The sequence below is a fragment of the Equus asinus genome, chromosome 25, assembly GCF_041296235.1.
Source record: "Equus asinus isolate D_3611 breed Donkey chromosome 25, EquAss-T2T_v2, whole genome shotgun sequence".
In the NCBI taxonomy this organism is placed as follows: domain Eukaryota; kingdom Metazoa; phylum Chordata; class Mammalia; order Perissodactyla; family Equidae; genus Equus; species Equus asinus.
The window spans coordinates 54,284,254-54,300,875 of NC_091814.1; the positions used below are offsets into that span (position 1 = coordinate 54,284,254).

The window sequence follows — 16,622 nt, forward strand, 5'->3', positions numbered from 1 at the left end:
TGGTAAGAAAAAAGTATTCTAGGCCAAGTCAAAAGAAAGATGACACATTGAGGAAAAAAATTGCAATTTGTGTCAGACATTTAAAAAAATAACAAGGGACTCAAGTCGGTTTACACATAAGGAGATACAAATGTCTTTTAGATGGAATAAGTTCAATCTCACTCATAAATAGAAAAACGGACATTAAAACTACAGGGAGGCCATCCAACAATACGAGAATACCCACTTTTTCCCAAGCACCCATCAGACATTCACCAAGATAAATTATATCCTGGGCGATAAAACAAACCTCAACAAACTTAGGAAAATTTAAATCATACGGTGTATATTTTCTGACTGTGCTGGAATTAAACTATAAACCAATAACAGAAAGACAAGAGGAAAATCTCCAAACACTTGGAAATTAAATAACACACTTCTAAATAATCCATGGTCAAAAGGGAAGTCTCAAAGGAAATTTAAAATACATAGAATGGAATGAAAATGAAAATATAACAGATCAGAATGTCTGGTGCACAGGTAAAGCAGTGCTGAGAGGGAAATTTATAGCACTAAATGGTCACATTAGGAAATAGAAAAGATCTCAAATCAGTAATCAAAGTTCCTAGTTCAAGAAACTCAAAAAAGAAGAAGAAATAAACCCAAAGCAAAAAAAAAAAAAAAAAAAGAAAGAAAAATAAAAGCAGAAATAAATTTAAAACAGGAAAACAATAAAGAAAATACTGAAACAAAAAGCTCATTCTCAAAAAACATCAATTAAATTGATAAATCTCTCATAAGACTGATAAAGATAAGAGAGAAGACACAAGTCACCAGTATCAGGAATGAAACAGGGACCATCACTACAGATCCTGTAGCCAATGAAAGGAGAGTAAGAGAATGAACACTTTTATGCTCATAAATTCAACAACTTAAAAGAAAAAGAACAATCCTTTGAAAAGCACAAAATTCAACAAAGACAAAATAAATAATCTGAGTAGTCCTAGAACTATTAAAGAAATTGACTTCATAATTCAAAGACTTAAGGAAAAAGAAATATCCAGGCCCAGATGGCTTTATTGGAGAATTCTACCAAACCTTTAAAGAAACTAATTTTTCCCAGTCTCTTTTGGAAAATTGAAGAGGAGGGAACACTTTCCAACTCATTCTGTAGGGCTAGTATTACCCTTATCATGATCAGACAAACACATGGAGCTGGCCCTGTGACATAGTGGTTGAGTTTGGCATGCTCTGCTTTGGTGGCCCTGGTTCGAGGGTTCAGATCCCGGGCATGGACCTACAGCACTCATCAGCCATGCTGAGGTGGCAACCCACATACAAACTACAGAAAAATTGGCAACAGATGTCACCTCAGGGTGAAGCTTCCTCACCAAAAAAAAAAAAAAAAAAAAAAATCAGACAAACAGTAGAAAAAAAGAAAACTATAGACCAATATCTCTTTTAAACTTACCTGCAAAAATCCTCAACAAAACATTAGAAAATCAACCCAACAGTATGTAAAAAGAATTAGACACCATGTCCAAGTGAAATTTATTTGAGGTAAACTGGTTTAACATATGAAAATTAATCAATGTATTCCATGATACCAACAGGTTAAAAGAGAAAAATTGTGTGATCATATGCACAGTGACGCATAAAAAGCCCTTGGAAAAAAATCCAAAGCCTTTCATGATAGAACCTTTCCTTAAACTAGGAATAGAGGAGCACTTCCTCAACTGGATAAAGAGCATTTACAAAAAACCTACAGCTAACGTACTTAATGGTGAAAGACTTAAGCTTTTCCTCAGACTGAGAACGAGGTCTGCTCTCACCACTGCTATTCAACATAGCATTAGAGGTTCCAGCCAGCGCAACAAGAAAAGAAAAAGGAATAAAAGGCATACATGTGGGAAAGGAAGAAAAAACAAACTGTCCCTATTTGCAGGTGACATTAGTGTTTAAGCAGAAAATCACAGGGGAGCTACAAAAAACAAAACAAAACCAAAAACTCCTAGAACTAGTTTAAATGGGTTCAGTGAGCTAGCAGGACAAAGATCAACACACAGGATCCATCACCTTTCTATACGCCAACAACAGACGTGCGAATATCCAAATTTAAAACACAGCACCATTTACAATTGTTCCAAAGAAAATGAAATACTTAGATGTAACAAAATATGTACAGGATATGTATGCTTAAAATTACAAAATTTTGATCAAAGAAATCAAAGAAGATCTGAGTACATGGAAAGGCATGTTATGTTCACAAATTGGAAGACTCAACATTGCAAAGACGTCAAATTCTATTGAAAATGCAAATCGTATCAAATGCAAATCTTAGAAGCCCAGTGAAGTTTACTGTGGACATAGACAAGTTTATTCTAAAATTTATATGGAAAGACACGGGACCCAGAATAGCTAAAACAATTTTGAAAAACAAAAAAAGAGTGGGAGGGATCACTTTACCTGATATTGACTTACATAGCAATAGTAATCAAGACAGCGTGGTATTGGCAGAAAGATAGACACAGTGGAACAAAATGAGAACCCAGAAATAGACCCACAAAAATACACCCAAATAATTTTTGAGAAAAGTGCCAAAGTAATTCAATGGAAAATAATTAAATGGTGCTGGAGTCATTGGGCATCCACAATAAAAGCATAAAGTAAAATATGCTCAACCTAAAACTCCACCTTATACAAAAATTCTCTTGAAATGAATCACAAACTTAAATGTAAAACTATAAAACTTTTAGAAAAAAATAGGAGAAACTCTTCAGGACTTGAGACTAAATGACAAGATTTTAGACTTGACACCAATAGCATAATTCATAAAAGAAAAATTATACCTCATGACAATTAAAAACCTTAGCTCTCTGAAAGACTCTGTGAGGAGGATGAAAAAGCAAGGTACAGACTGGGGGAAAATATTTGCAAACCACATATCCTACAAAAGAATAGTATCTAGAATATGTAAAGAACTCTCAAAACTCAACAGTAAAAAACCAAAATGATCCAATTAGAAAATGGGCAAAAGATACGAGCAGATATTTTAGTGAAGAGAATACAAATGGCAAATAAACAAATAGAAATATGTTCAACATCATTAGCTATTACAGAAATACAAATTAAAACCGCAGTGAGACATTACTACACACCTATCAGAATGGCTGAAATGAAATCTCGTGGCAACATCAAATGCTGGTGTGGATGGTATGGATCATTCATACATTGCTGGTGGGAATGTACAATGACACAGCCTCTCTGGAAAACAGTTAGGCAGTTTCTTGAAAAATTAAACAGGTAACTTCTATATGATCCACTTGGGCATTTATTCTAGAGAAATGAAGACTTAAGTTCACACAAAAAGCCTGTATAGGAAAGTTTATAGCAGCTTTCTTCATGATAGCCAAAGATGAAACAACCCAAGTGTCCTTCAACAAGCAAATGGTTCAACAAATGCCATGCGATGGAATATTCTCTCAGCAATAAAATGGAGCAAAGTATCCAAGTACAACAACTTGTATGAATTTCAAGAGAATTATGCAAAATGATAAGTCAGTCTCCAAAGGTGACACGCTGTGTGGTTCCATTTATATAGCATTTTTGAAATGACAAAATTGTAGAAATAGAGACTGGATTAGTGGTTGCCAGAGGTTAGGAAGAGGGAGGGAGGGAGTTGGCTATAAAGAGATAACACAAGGCAGCCTCGTGATGGAACTGTGCTGTATCTTGACTGTGGTGATGGTCACACAAATCTTCTCGTGTGACAAAATTGCATAGAATTAAACACACACACACACACACACACACACACACACAAATAAGCGCTTGTAAAACCAGTGAAATCTGAAAAAGCCCAATGGATTATATCAATGTTGATTTCCTGATTGTGATACTGCACTATGGTCACACAAAATGTTGTTGGCACCACTGAGTTAACTGATATAGACCCAATCAAAAGTTAGCATAAGGGAAGCCATCTTATAGAAGGAAGTCATATTAGAACCATGTAAGACCCTGACTCCCTTGCCCTTTTGGGAAAAAAATGCTTTAGTTTGCACATAGCCTAGACAATTAAGCATCTGTCTCTGACGGATGTGCATGCTCTCTTAGTTTTATGGCCCCAGCTTATGCATAGACCTCCCTGCTGTGATAAGACAATAACTTTGTTCTTTAAGTTTCCTCAGGAATGCAACGACCTTCTGGAAGAAAGCCCTATGCTGGTATCCACCACTGGTGACAGAAAAAGGAGATGACATGATGTTTCAAGTTCTGCCACACCAGATGGTCGACATTCCAAGATGCCCCTTTTTAGCCCACTTGCCCTGTATAAACGCCTCAAGATTTTGTAGTTGCAAGATGTTCTTTTGGGTGTGAGTCCTCCGTCTTCTACCTTGCCAGCAAGCTTCAATAAAACGCCTTCTCTCCTACCGCCTTGCCTCTTGACTGTGGCTTGTCTTGTGGTGAGCAGTGACCCCTTCGGTGGTTACAATGTTACCAATGGGGGAAACTGGAAAAAATAGGGTATAGGCTTTGTCTGTACTATTTCTTATAATGGCATGTCACTCTACACCCATCTCAATAAGTTAAAACACACTATGGGGTGGCTGGCCCAGTGGAGTAGTGGTTAAGTTCACATGCTCCGCTTTGGTGGCCCAGGGTTCACAGGCTTGGATCCCAGGTACAGACCTACGCGCCACTCATCAAGCCATGCTGTGGTGGCATCCCACATACAAAATAGAGGAAGATGGGCATAGATGTTAGCTCAGGGCCAATCCTCCTCACCAAAAAACCCCAACAGTACAGGGAAGTTATATTTTCACCTCTAAATAGACAAAAAGTCCTCAGTTTGATGAAATACTCAATTGTAGAGCTGGTGGAGAAATAGACATTCGTTTACAAAATTTTACAAGTCTATGAAGACAAACATGGTAATATTTATCAATATTTTAAAGTATCTTCTCTCTGATCCAGCAGTCCTACTTCTGGGAGTTTATCCTACAGGCATAACTGCATAAAATTACATATATAGAAAATCATGCTTCAGGGCCTGTGTGTAACAGCATAAGATTGGAAACTCACAAAGGTCTCTCAGTCGGGATCATTAAACGAACTGTGATAAGCTATGATACATGCCCTAGGAAACCGTACAGCTGTAACCACACAGACACAGAATAAGGAAACAGCGCATGAATTGCAGAGATCGCCAGAACATGTTTGTTTCTCTTAGTTCAGGCTGCTGTAACAGGAACACCATAGACTGTGGGTTAAACCACAGACATTTGTTTCTCACACTTCTGGAGGCTGGGAAGTTGGAGACTGGGGTGCCAGCATACTCACGTTCTGGTGAGAACCCTCTTCCTGGCTCACAGATGGCAGTATTCTTGCTGTGTCCTCACATGGCACGGGAAGAGAGAAAGGAAGCTAGCCCTCTTGTGTCTCTTCTTATAATGGCACTAACCCCATCATGAGGGCTCCACCCTTAAGACCTAATTACTTCCGAAAGGCCCTATCTCCAAATATGACCCCACTGGGGATTAGGGTTCAACATATGAATTTGAGGATACAAACATTCGGTCCATAGCAATGTTGTTAAGTGAAAAAGATAAAAGCAAGGTTCAAACCCACGTGTGCCATCAGCTATCTTCTGTGTAATAAAGGAGACAAAATATTAATAAAAATATGGGTACTCACTTGTATTTACATAAGTGAACACTAGAAGGATAAATCAGAAACTAATAAAGTCACTTCCTGTCAAAGGGCAGAGTGCAATGAGATGGAATGGAAGTGAGAATTCTCAGTGTACACCTTTTTACATCATTTTTATTTTATTTTATTTTTTGGTGAGGAAGATGGTCCCTGAGCTAACAACTGTGCCAGTCTTCCTCTGTTTTGTATGTGGGATGCGACCACAGCATGGCTGGATGATCGGTGTGTAGGTCCACGTCCAGGATCTGAACCTGTGAACCCTGAGCCACGGAAGTGGAGTGCATGAGCTTAACCTCTATTCCACTGGGCTGGCCCCTCATTTTTCTTTTTGAAACATGTGAGTGCATTATCTACTTATAAAAATTAATTGAAAAGAAAAGGTCGCCTTATACTTACCCCTCTGAGCAGCTGAATTCTATAGTTGAACCTAAGAGAAAATCTGTCTTAACTTCCACTCTCCCATTGATTAAGTCTCCTGGGTTTCTGCATCGTTTCTCTGAGAGGAAAATTAAAATGGTGACTAGTGACTCGTATTACTTACATAACATAGTGTTAGAGAAAGAGTCCGATTGATTGGCTCTGACTCCTGCTTCCAGATAAACCCAGACATTTTTTTCAATGCTTTTTTCTGATCCTGATTTATTGAATTTTTATTTTGAGGAAAAATAAATGTAGACATTTATTCCATTTTTCTGATACGTTTTAAGAAGAAGAAAAAAATATTCTTAGATTCATTTGCTCAATTAGATCACGGTGATAATAAACGATGGGATGTATGGACCAGTTATCCACACAAATGTATGTTCTCAAAAATGTATGCCCTTCATCACTGGGAAACAGAAGGAAAAAAAGAAACAGATTCTATATCCTTACTGTTAGAAAAATATCTCAGTGTGTATTCCCAACTGACTTCTTCCAATGATATAGATGATGTCAATTTGGAAGACTACTTCGGTCAAAGATTTTCATTTGAATTAAAGAATTCATTAACTTCCTAAGAGAATTTTCCCAAATAAAACGAAAGTACAGGTGAGAAAAATAAGTGTTGATACTTACTGGTACAAAAGACACTATAGTCCCACGAGCCTCTGGCATTACAGGTAATCTTACTTGAACCGATTCTACTGAAGCCAGGATGGCAGGTGTATTTCAGAGCAGTTCCAGTTTTGAAGTCTGTCTTAATCAACTTGTTTACTGGAGAAGCAAATGGTAAATCAGGTGGAGGGCCACAATCACCTGGACGCCAAAATGACAAGGAACATCAAGTTATAGGTTGGGACCCAGCAGCTCAATGCTTCGGTAGTAAGATTTTCGTAACAGAGATTGTGCTTTTCTCTTTCATCATAACTCCACTATTCAATGAACACAGTGAGTAATCAGTAATACATGTTTGTTGATTGATGACAATGAGAATCATAATGAAAAAAGGCAGAAAAATTTTATCCATTATGAAATTTTTCTTATATATGTGATAATTTGCCAGAAAATGGATGAACAGACCTTAATTTCATCATTCTATCAGATTCCCCACGCCTGCCTACTCAAAATCCTGGCAACTATACCACGCCATCTGACCTTACCTTCTTGCCTGAGTAGAAGCGTATATTTTATTAATAATGGCATTGTGGAAGATGAGTGCCTCAGGAGTCAGGGATGAAAAGGAGGCATCTCGTTTGTGTCCTTTTGGACCGTTTGGATTGTGAATAGACTGCCTATTTGAAAATAAACATGTTTTTCAAAAAGCATCACAGGGTGGAGATGCATTAAACCCTTGAAAAATAAAATCTTAATTCTGCTTCTCTGGAGAGAATTAAATGAAGGCTAGGCTAGATTCCAGGAGCCCTGGCAGAATGACACCCGTCCCCTCCACCTGCTCAACAAGCACAAGCGCACAGGCAGTGAAAACTCTTCATGGTCAGGCTGGCAGATAATATGCATTTATTCCCAGTCATAATTTGCTTTGAGGTTAGATTGGAGAGTTCCCGGAGAGGAAATTCTAAAAGGGAGTATCAAGAGTGTCTCTATAAATCAGCCTTTTTTGGGTGAGGGTTTATAGCAAATTTCCCTAAATTTCAGGTGGTCAAATAGCCCACAATGTTAAAGATGGATATCCTTTGGACATCTTTTGAAATAGGGCGTGTTGATGAACTCAGTCGTATGGTGACAATCTGACCTTGTCTCCCCATTACTCACCAAGAACAGTAGTGAACAGAGCAGCAACCAAGGTCACTTTGAAGAGAGTTGGCTCAGAGACTCTCCACAGCCCAGAGAAGGGCTGGGCTGCCGTTTCTCCCTTTCTATCAAGGGCATCATGTCGAACTCTTTGAGGATGCATGAGCCGATGTTTCTTTAACATTTCTGTGCTGAAAGAACTCAATTTAATAAACAGTTATTGAATTCCTACTTGTCATAAAGTACTGGGGAAAATCAGATGGAAACCATGCCTTCAAGGAGATTATAATGGACTGTAGACCAAAAGACATTAAGCCCAAGTATTTACAATAAAAGGCAGCTTATGTTCTCTGCTTCAGGAGCATATCAGGAGGCCAGTCAATTCTAGGGAGAGAGATGGGAGTGGGCTTTCTGGAGCTGGCTGCATCTGAGGCAGCAGATGTTGCTGTGAAATTTGGAGTGTGGAATGCAGGACATTTTGTGCCAAAAGTGAAAACTGGGGAAGACACAGCAGCAAGAAGGTAAAGGTTATTCTGGGCAACAGTACTTAGTACTTCAATTTGTTTGGAAGGTAAGGAGTGTGCGATAGGGAGAAGAAAGTGAGAGATAGAGGGGCAGATTAGAACTGAGTCTGACGAGTTTTCAGGGCTAAGCTTAGGAGTTTGGACCTAGGAAACGGAAAGCCACTGATGTTTTTGTGTTTTTGAGCAACATGGTTATGTACTTTTGGAAGATCACTATGGCAAATGTGGACAAGACAGACTGAAAGAGGCAGAGAGAAGAGACAGCGAGATTGATTAAGAAGATTATTGCAGTTGGCGAGGTGAGCCACAGAGATGATCTGAACAAGGAAATGGCAGAAGAGTTAGGGAAGGCGGAGCAAATGAAAACAAAGCAAGAAAATGGTGAGACAGACGAAAGGAGTTCTATGTACGTATGCATGTATATATGTATGTATGTATCTATCAGTTATCCATCTGTCTATCTGTCTATCGAGTTCTTTATAGCAACTGTTCCTATGTCACCAGGTTCCTCTGTCAACAAGAGCAATGATCCATTGGGTCAATTCAAAATTTTCAAAGCATTACTCTTGTCACCAAAAAAAAAAACAAAAAGGAAAAGGAAACATTACTGTTGTGTTTCTTGGTTTCTTGGTTCTGGTCATTCATTAATCAGAGACTTCTTTAAAGCAAGATCCACAGAAGGCCGTTTTTACCCCTTAACTGGGAAAACCCCTCACATATCCTAATTTTAGTTAAGAATTAGTTCTTATGTCTTTCAATGAAATATAGGATTTCATTCTTTTACTCTAAAACCCGACATAGATTGAGACAGTCTTATATTACCATTCATCCTTAATTATCCTAATTACCCACTTAGGTCAAGGTAGTCTTCTCACTATTCCTTTCAAAGTTGTCACTGCCCGCCTTGGAGGGAGAAGCTTATGCAGCAGCTTAAGTCTTTTAACAAGTAAAGATTCTTAACTTTCCAAAACTTCAGCTCATGCCACTCCTCCAACCCCATCTCCTGCTCCCTGCAGACACACATACCCCTGGTCCCACACGCCCAATTCATTACTTCAGTTCTGCCAAAAAACCCAATTGACGTAATAGCCGATTTATTTATAACAATTTATGTTGAATTTATATTGAATGAGTCGGCCTGGTCTCAAAGTGTGAAGAAACAGAAATCTAAGGCTCTGAGGCATTTACCCTGCCCCACTTCTCCTTCCCAGGGTGACCACATGCACCAGTTTGCTTGGGGTTGACGGGTTTCCCAGGCTGCAGGACTTTTAGTACTAAAACCAGGGCTGTCCCAGGAAAACTGGGATGGTTGGCCCCTGACAGCAGGTTCCCTTTTCTGTGCTGCCTAGAACCCCCTCTCTCTACCACCTACCCTCAGCCAGAGGGAGCTACGGCAAAGAAAAGTTTCACGTTATAAAAACCAGACAACTCAAGGCTCATAGAAATTTTCAAAAGTATTAAGATATTCCCCAGAAAAAAATTGTAAGTTGCCGGTAAGTCAGTGATTTGGTAACTGTAGCGAATTGGTTATTTGGTGATATTGGCAAGAATCTTAAAATGCTAAAATGTTGGCAAAAAGAGTAAATGGCTTTAAAAAGTTAAAAAGATGACACTTTAAAGTGAAAATTTCCCCTAAAAATCTCTGTATTTGTACTTAAATTCACAAGAAACATACATGCCTTGAATTTATTGGGAAGAAAGCCTTTATAAATACATTTATTAAAAACAACATAGTCATTAGAAGTAACACTAACCCCCACGTGTTCAATACGTTGGACACTCTTACAATGGTACTAAAAGGTACTTACTCATGACTATCTTCAAGAAAAATTTATTTATGTTTTTGAATATATTCTGAAATTTCAAAATATTTTCTTACCTTCTTACCCTGCCCACATCGTCTACCCTCTCAAACTTTCCTCCACCAAATCCCACTCCTTTTCCAGACTCACCCCTAACTCTGCACCTGTCCTCCAGCCCAGCCTCCATATTCCAGGGACAGCCTAGTGTTTGTAGCTCTGATCTAATTCCGACTTGAACAACAGCTAAAGTCTAAACTCTGTGTCTTCCCTAAACCACAAACTCCTTGAAGCGAGAGGGTGGATTTTTATTCACCTCTGCCCTGCACAGAGAGGTGCTCAGTAAAGGTTTTCTGAATTTAAATTCAAAAGTATCCAGTGACAATATACGTTTTAAAGAAAAAAAACTTTCATACACATCTGTCTCTTTATACTGTTGCATATGTGTGTGTGTGAAGGTCAAATTTTACTTGTTATAAAGGGGCATCTTGATTTTAGTAAGAAACTGACACTTGTGATTTTACTGTAGGCACCAAGATCCCCCTTCCTCCTCTTTAACCTGAGTCATTACATCATCAACCAGTCAGCAGAGGGCAGTGGAACAAGACTAGTAAAAGGAGGGTGGGAGAGGGGAGTGAAAAATGTTTTCTTCTCTCCACCGCTGCAGCTGGGTAGTGAGGGCGGATGGGAGTCAGCCACACCTACTCTGTGGGGAGGAATTATTTCGCTCCTTTTACCTCAACCTCACAGGCCGCAGCCAGAGTGCCATCTACACAGGAGGACAGTATGTGGCCAGGACCCGGGCCTGGGCTCTGGAGTCAGACCCAGGCCATGTGGATTTGAATCCTGGTTCCACTACATGGGAACTGTGAACCCCTGGGCAAGATACTCAGACCCTCTAAGCCCCGATTTCCTCTTTTATAAGATGACAATGGTAAGTGCACAGGTCTCCCAGAATTGTTGAGAGAAATTAAATAATTGTCTCTGTAAGAGGTGTGACATGGTGCCTAAAACACAGTAAACATTAAAAAAAAATGTTAGCAATTGTTAACTCCAGGGAAGAGAGAAATAGAATTGAAATTAGCATGGGATTCTGCTAGAAGCTGAACTCCTAGAGTCAAAACATCGTCATAATAATGAAGCAAAATTACAATGACTGCATCGCCAAGGGACTTTAAGGAAGCCCGGGTGCAGAGGAAAGCCCGCTGGGTTTGGGCTAGGAGCCCTTGGTTGGGTGTTCACTGTGGCCCCTGGTAATAGTGAGACCCAGCGCACACCCAGAGCAGAGACTCTGGCACCCAAGGGGAACTGTCCTGGGGCTTCTTCCTCCCTCACCCTTCAGTGTCTTCCTGGGAGGAGCTCATCTCCCCGCATGACTTTGACCATCATCCATGACTCACTCACAGATGTCTGGGCCCAATTATCCCCCGCAGGTGCAAAACTTACGTGTTCTATAAACTCAACCGTTAATAAAAATCTTATTCTGCCCTATTCCCTCCAATGTTTAAGTATTTTATAAAAGCTTTCTTGGGATATAATTCACATACCATAGATTTTATCCGCTTAAAGTGTACAATTCAGGGGTTTTTAGCATATTCACGGAGTTGTGTAACCATCACCACTGTCTAATTTTCCAATATTTTTACCACCCCCCAAAAAACCGCTGCACTCATTAGGAGTTACTTCCCATTTTCACCTCCCCCTAGGCCCTGGCAACCATTAATTTACTTTCTGTCTCTGTGGAATTGCCTACTGTACACATTTCATATAAATAGAATCATATAGTATGTGGTCTTTTGTGACTAGCTTCTTTCACTTAGCATAACGTTTTCAAGGTTCATCAATATCATAGTACTTTATTCCTTTTTATGACTGAATAATATTTTATTGTATGGATAGTCCATATTTTGTTTATCCATTCTTCAGCTGATGGACCCAAACAGGTTGTTTCCACTTTTGAGCTATTATGAATCATGCTGCTCTGAATATTCGTGTATATCTTTTGTGTGTGGATATGTATTTTTATTTTTTCTTGGGTATATACCTAGGAGTGGAATTGCTGGATCATATGGTAACTCTATGTTTAACATTTTGAAGAACTGCCAAATTGTTTTCCAAAGTGACTGCATCATTTTACACTCCTACCAGCAACGTATGACTCTTCCAATTTCTATACATTCTCTCTCAACACTTGTAATCGTCTGTCTTTTGAAATTTAGTCTTCGTAGTGAGTATGCAGTACTTCATTGTGGGTTTGATTTACATTTCTCTAATAACTAATGAAGTTGAACATCTTCTTATGTGCTTATTAGCTATCTGTATATCTTCTTTAGAGAAATGTCTATTCAAATCATTTGCTCATTTTTAATTGGGTTAATTGTCTTTTTATTGTTGACTTGTAAGCATTCTTTATATATTCTGGATACAAGTCATTTGTCATTCTGTGGGCTGTCTATTCATTCTTGATGGTGTCCTTTGAAGCACAAAAGTTTTTAATTTTAATGAAATCCAATTTGTCTATTTTTTATTTTGTTGCTTATATATCTAAGAAACCGTTGCCTAACCCAAGGTCATGAAGATTTACTCCCATGTTTTCTTCTAAGTGTTTTATAGTTTTATCTCTTACATTTAGGTATAAGATTTTTTTTGAATTACGTTTTTATGCTTCTGCTTATTCCAGTTACTTTACTTTTCACTCTCCTTTTACTGCCAGTTTAAGTCAGAATGAGGGTCAGCCAACGAGAGAAGCGGTTGAATAAATGAATTGACAACAAAAATAGTATTATGTCACACTCAACCAAGGAAGAAGAGAATTTCAAGGAAGAAGAGAACAATGTCAAGTTTGGAAAGTGGGAGAGAAAAGAGGTGAGGACTGCAGCTTCTTGCTTAAAAGACCGAATTGAGGGTGCCCAGTATCCCCTTATTAATTGGTAAAGATTGATGGCAGGTGGATGAAGTCTCCAAAGAGAAACTTAGTTTTGCTGATTGTAGACTCTGAAAACCAGGTCTCCTGTGTCCCACTTTCTCACTGAACCACTCCCTTCTTCTGGGAAACCTGGCTTACTTCCTTCTACTCCCACATGTGAGAGGTGGGCAGAAAAACCAACCAACACACTTATATTTCAGAATCAGTAAAAATAACACCACCTTACATTTCTAATCTACTTTGCAAGTTATTTCACTGGTAGGCATTATTATCCCCTCATCTGTAAGTCTTCTGATTGAGTCTTCACAAATTTATAAATACATTCCAAGCCACGCAACCTCTTTTCTTTCTACCACAAAATATAGTAATCCTGAAAGGATTTCTGATGAACAGACACTTGAGTATATCTCTCTGCCTTATCCTCTGAAGGCTGCACTCCCTAAAGCAACGAAATATCAGCCTTTTCCCCAAGGTAGTCGGAGCGTTTAGTAAATCACTGACCTGCAGTTATCTGAGCAAACAGTAGAAGACTCTGCAGCGTTGGCTTGAGTTGTTTCTCTTAGAACGAAGTGCCTTTGATCTCAGATATCCTTAGCCCTTCTCTACAACAGAATTTACCACAACATCCTTGCCTTTCAAGCAAAGTCTCAACTGAAAATCCTCTGAGTTCCAGCAGCTGGTTGGTGGTTGGGTGGTCAGGTGAGGATGAGCAGGAATGGATAAGAAGTAGCAGTTAACCGTCCCTGCAAATGATTAACTTCAGAAAAGCTGCAGTATGTGTTTAATTTCCTCTTTCCCCTTGGCTGGTCCTCAAATTTGATAGGATATCATAATATTTTCTTGTCCTTTGCCTACCCCTACCCATGAGGAGCAATTGGAAGGATGGTTCTACTGACCTATCCAAAAAGAGGTACAGTGTTCATTGCACGAAAGGGTAGAGCTGGAGGCTGGGAAAGCTGGTCTATGAGATCTTTGTGTCCTGGAGTCTTGACCTTTTTTGCTGAAAAATGAGAGCATTGAAACTTGCTACCCATCAGAATATGCCAAAGTTGAAAGAGCTAGCTCTTATGATTGAGTTTAAACAACACATAAACAACACTCACATTTAATCCAACCTCACCAGCAGTGAACAGTGAATTTTAGGTGGGCCACAATTTTACAGAGTCATAATAAAGAAGTTTCTTAAATGTATGCCACTTATTCACTCTTATTTGGGTATCTCTGGGTGCAGGTTTTGTTTAGTGAGTAATGCACTGTGATGCAAGCACTCAGTTGCAGTGAATGATGGCAGTTTCCAGGCCAACGCTCTGGTTTCAGGCACAGAGATATGTTGGAAATCTATTTTTGAGCATCTTATGACATGCAGGAAAAGATATCCAAAGTGTGTAGGATATCTAGGGGAGAGAAATACTAAATACAAGTTATACGTCGGTACTGCAGATTGTTCTCTCCATCCCTTCTTTTTATAACAATAATATTAATAATTATAATAACAGTTACTGAGCATGCCTATGTGTTAACCTATATGCACAACATGGATTTGCCAACTCTCTGAGGTAGGTGCTACCATTCTTTCCGTTATCTCAGAAATAAAACTGAGGGCAGAGAGTTTAAGTAACTGCTAATTGTCATATAGCTCTTAAGCGGCAATCAGGATAGAAAGCTAGATTTTGGAAATTTATCTATGAAAGTTGAATATGTACACTCTACAACCAGCATATGCACCAAAAGGTATTGATAAACAAATGTAAGCAATAGGATGTATTGGAATATATGAGGAAGCCGTTTGGTGTAAACCTAATTTCGGCCTGACCTTCTTTTTCCAAAAGGGCCTGATGTGGCTGTTGAGCACACATTGTATATGTGCTTTAAGCATTTGCCATGTCCCAAAGACAAGAACAAATGGCCTTAAGATAAAGATGCAACTCCCCACAGTGGCATTTCCTTAAGGATAAGCATCTTTCCCTAGGCTAGGAATTGATTGCTACACCCACTCTCTGACCACCCAGCTTGAGACAACAGATGGGCGGCTACCTACTGTGTCCACTAAGACAGCAGATCCACTACCTGCTGTGTCCATCAATTGCTGTGCTGACAGAGCAATCTCATGACTAGTGTAAAAGGGACATTTCAATCATATGTGACACGTGATCTTTGACAGTATATAACCATTCTGTATACCCCACTTCTTTGGTGGTGCTTGGAAAAGGAAGGCCCCAGGCTAAGCTAGTCCTCAGATCTGGCTCATAATAAACTCACCCCAATTTTCCTTTATAGATTGGTTATGGATTATTTTCATCGACAGCGTGTACAGGAATATGCACAGCTGTATAATAGCCAAAGAACTAGAACAACTTAAAAATTCTACCCCTAATAAAATGAATAAATAAATTGTAGTATGCTCACACAATGGAATAACGTATAGCAATGAAAATGAATGAACTCGAGCTACGTATAACATGAATAAATCTCAGGAAGATGAGCAAAAGAAATCAGACACAATATAATATATATTTATAAAAAGAAAAAAGTCAACACTAAGGTTGTAATTAGGGATGCATTCTTATTTTGTAAAACTATTCTAGGAGAGGAAGGGAATTCCTCTACCCTCTCTAGGTCCTTCTGGCTGGCCTAAGAATTGATTCACTAAGAATTCAGAACTGAGAATTCACATGAGAGAGAATAACAGGAGAAAAGCAAACAAAGCTTTATACCATGTATACAAGGGAGAAACTCAGGAAAACTGAGCAACTCCACAAAATGGCTGAGCTGCCAGCTCAAATATTATCTTCAGCAAAAGGCAAAGGAGATGTTGGGGGTGGTGGTTTGGGATTTCAGCGGGGAGGAAGACAATTTTACATGGAGATGGAAATGCAAATGTTTGTTAAGCAAGTTTTGCTGGGCCAAAAATGGCCTTGTTGGTGCCTTTCTACCACACCTATTTTACATTATACTATAGCTAGCATATGATGTTAACTCCTTCTTGGATCAAGCCTTCTATGTTAAATTCTTTTGGGCAATCTGGGGGAAGGTCAAATGTTCTTCCTGAGTCTTCTGAGTCTTTATTGTCTTCAGCTCGAAAAAATCCGCATGCCAGAGTGATGCATCTTGGGTGGCTTGCCCCGAACCCCAGCACTATAAATAACAGAAAGGAAAAGGTCACCACACATCAGGAGAGTAGTGATATTTGAAAAAAGGTAATAGGGCAGTGATGGCATAAGGCATGAGGAAATATGTCCTGTAAGAGGAAATTGGGACAGACTGGGGACTGGAGTCTTTCTGGGGTAAACTAGAGATATATTTTGCAGGTGGATAGAAACTGAGCAGCTGGATTAGATAAGATATACTACAGTACTGAGCCATAGTTTCCCACATGCTGAGTCATAACACGTCTATCTAAACTGTTTTCAGTTTCCAGACACACTTGAAAGACTTGGATTCAGAAGTGAGACTTGATTACCACCAAGCACATAGGCGTATCAATTGTGCTCTAAAATCAAAGCCATTGCT

The 16,622-nt window shown here is 39.1% G+C and overlaps 1 protein-coding gene across 6 annotated transcripts in view; it reads right to left on the minus strand.

Moving 5' to 3' along the window:
• The window catches only part of LOC106822939 (zona pellucida sperm-binding protein 3 receptor-like), a 51,239-nt gene extending 37,428 nt beyond the window's left edge, over window positions 1-13,811 (minus strand). For 2 of the 6 annotated variants that reach the window (XM_044758015.2, XM_070497528.1), the window contains exons 1-4: window positions 13,614-13,808; window positions 7,885-8,054; window positions 6,748-6,927; window positions 6,088-6,187 (exon numbers count right to left, since the gene is read on the minus strand). In XM_044758015.2, the coding sequence (XP_044613950.2) occupies window positions 6,088-6,187; window positions 6,748-6,927; window positions 7,885-8,047 (443 nt within the window). In that variant the 5' untranslated portion in view covers window positions 8,048-8,054; window positions 13,614-13,808. Of the gene's footprint in view, window positions 1-6,087; window positions 6,188-6,747; window positions 6,928-7,884; window positions 8,064-13,613 lie in introns of all 6 variants that reach the window. The other 4 variants (XM_070497527.1, XM_070497526.1, XM_070497524.1 and 1 more) reach the window with 4 other exon arrangements.
• Between the last annotated feature and the right edge of the window lie 2,811 nt (window positions 13,812-16,622).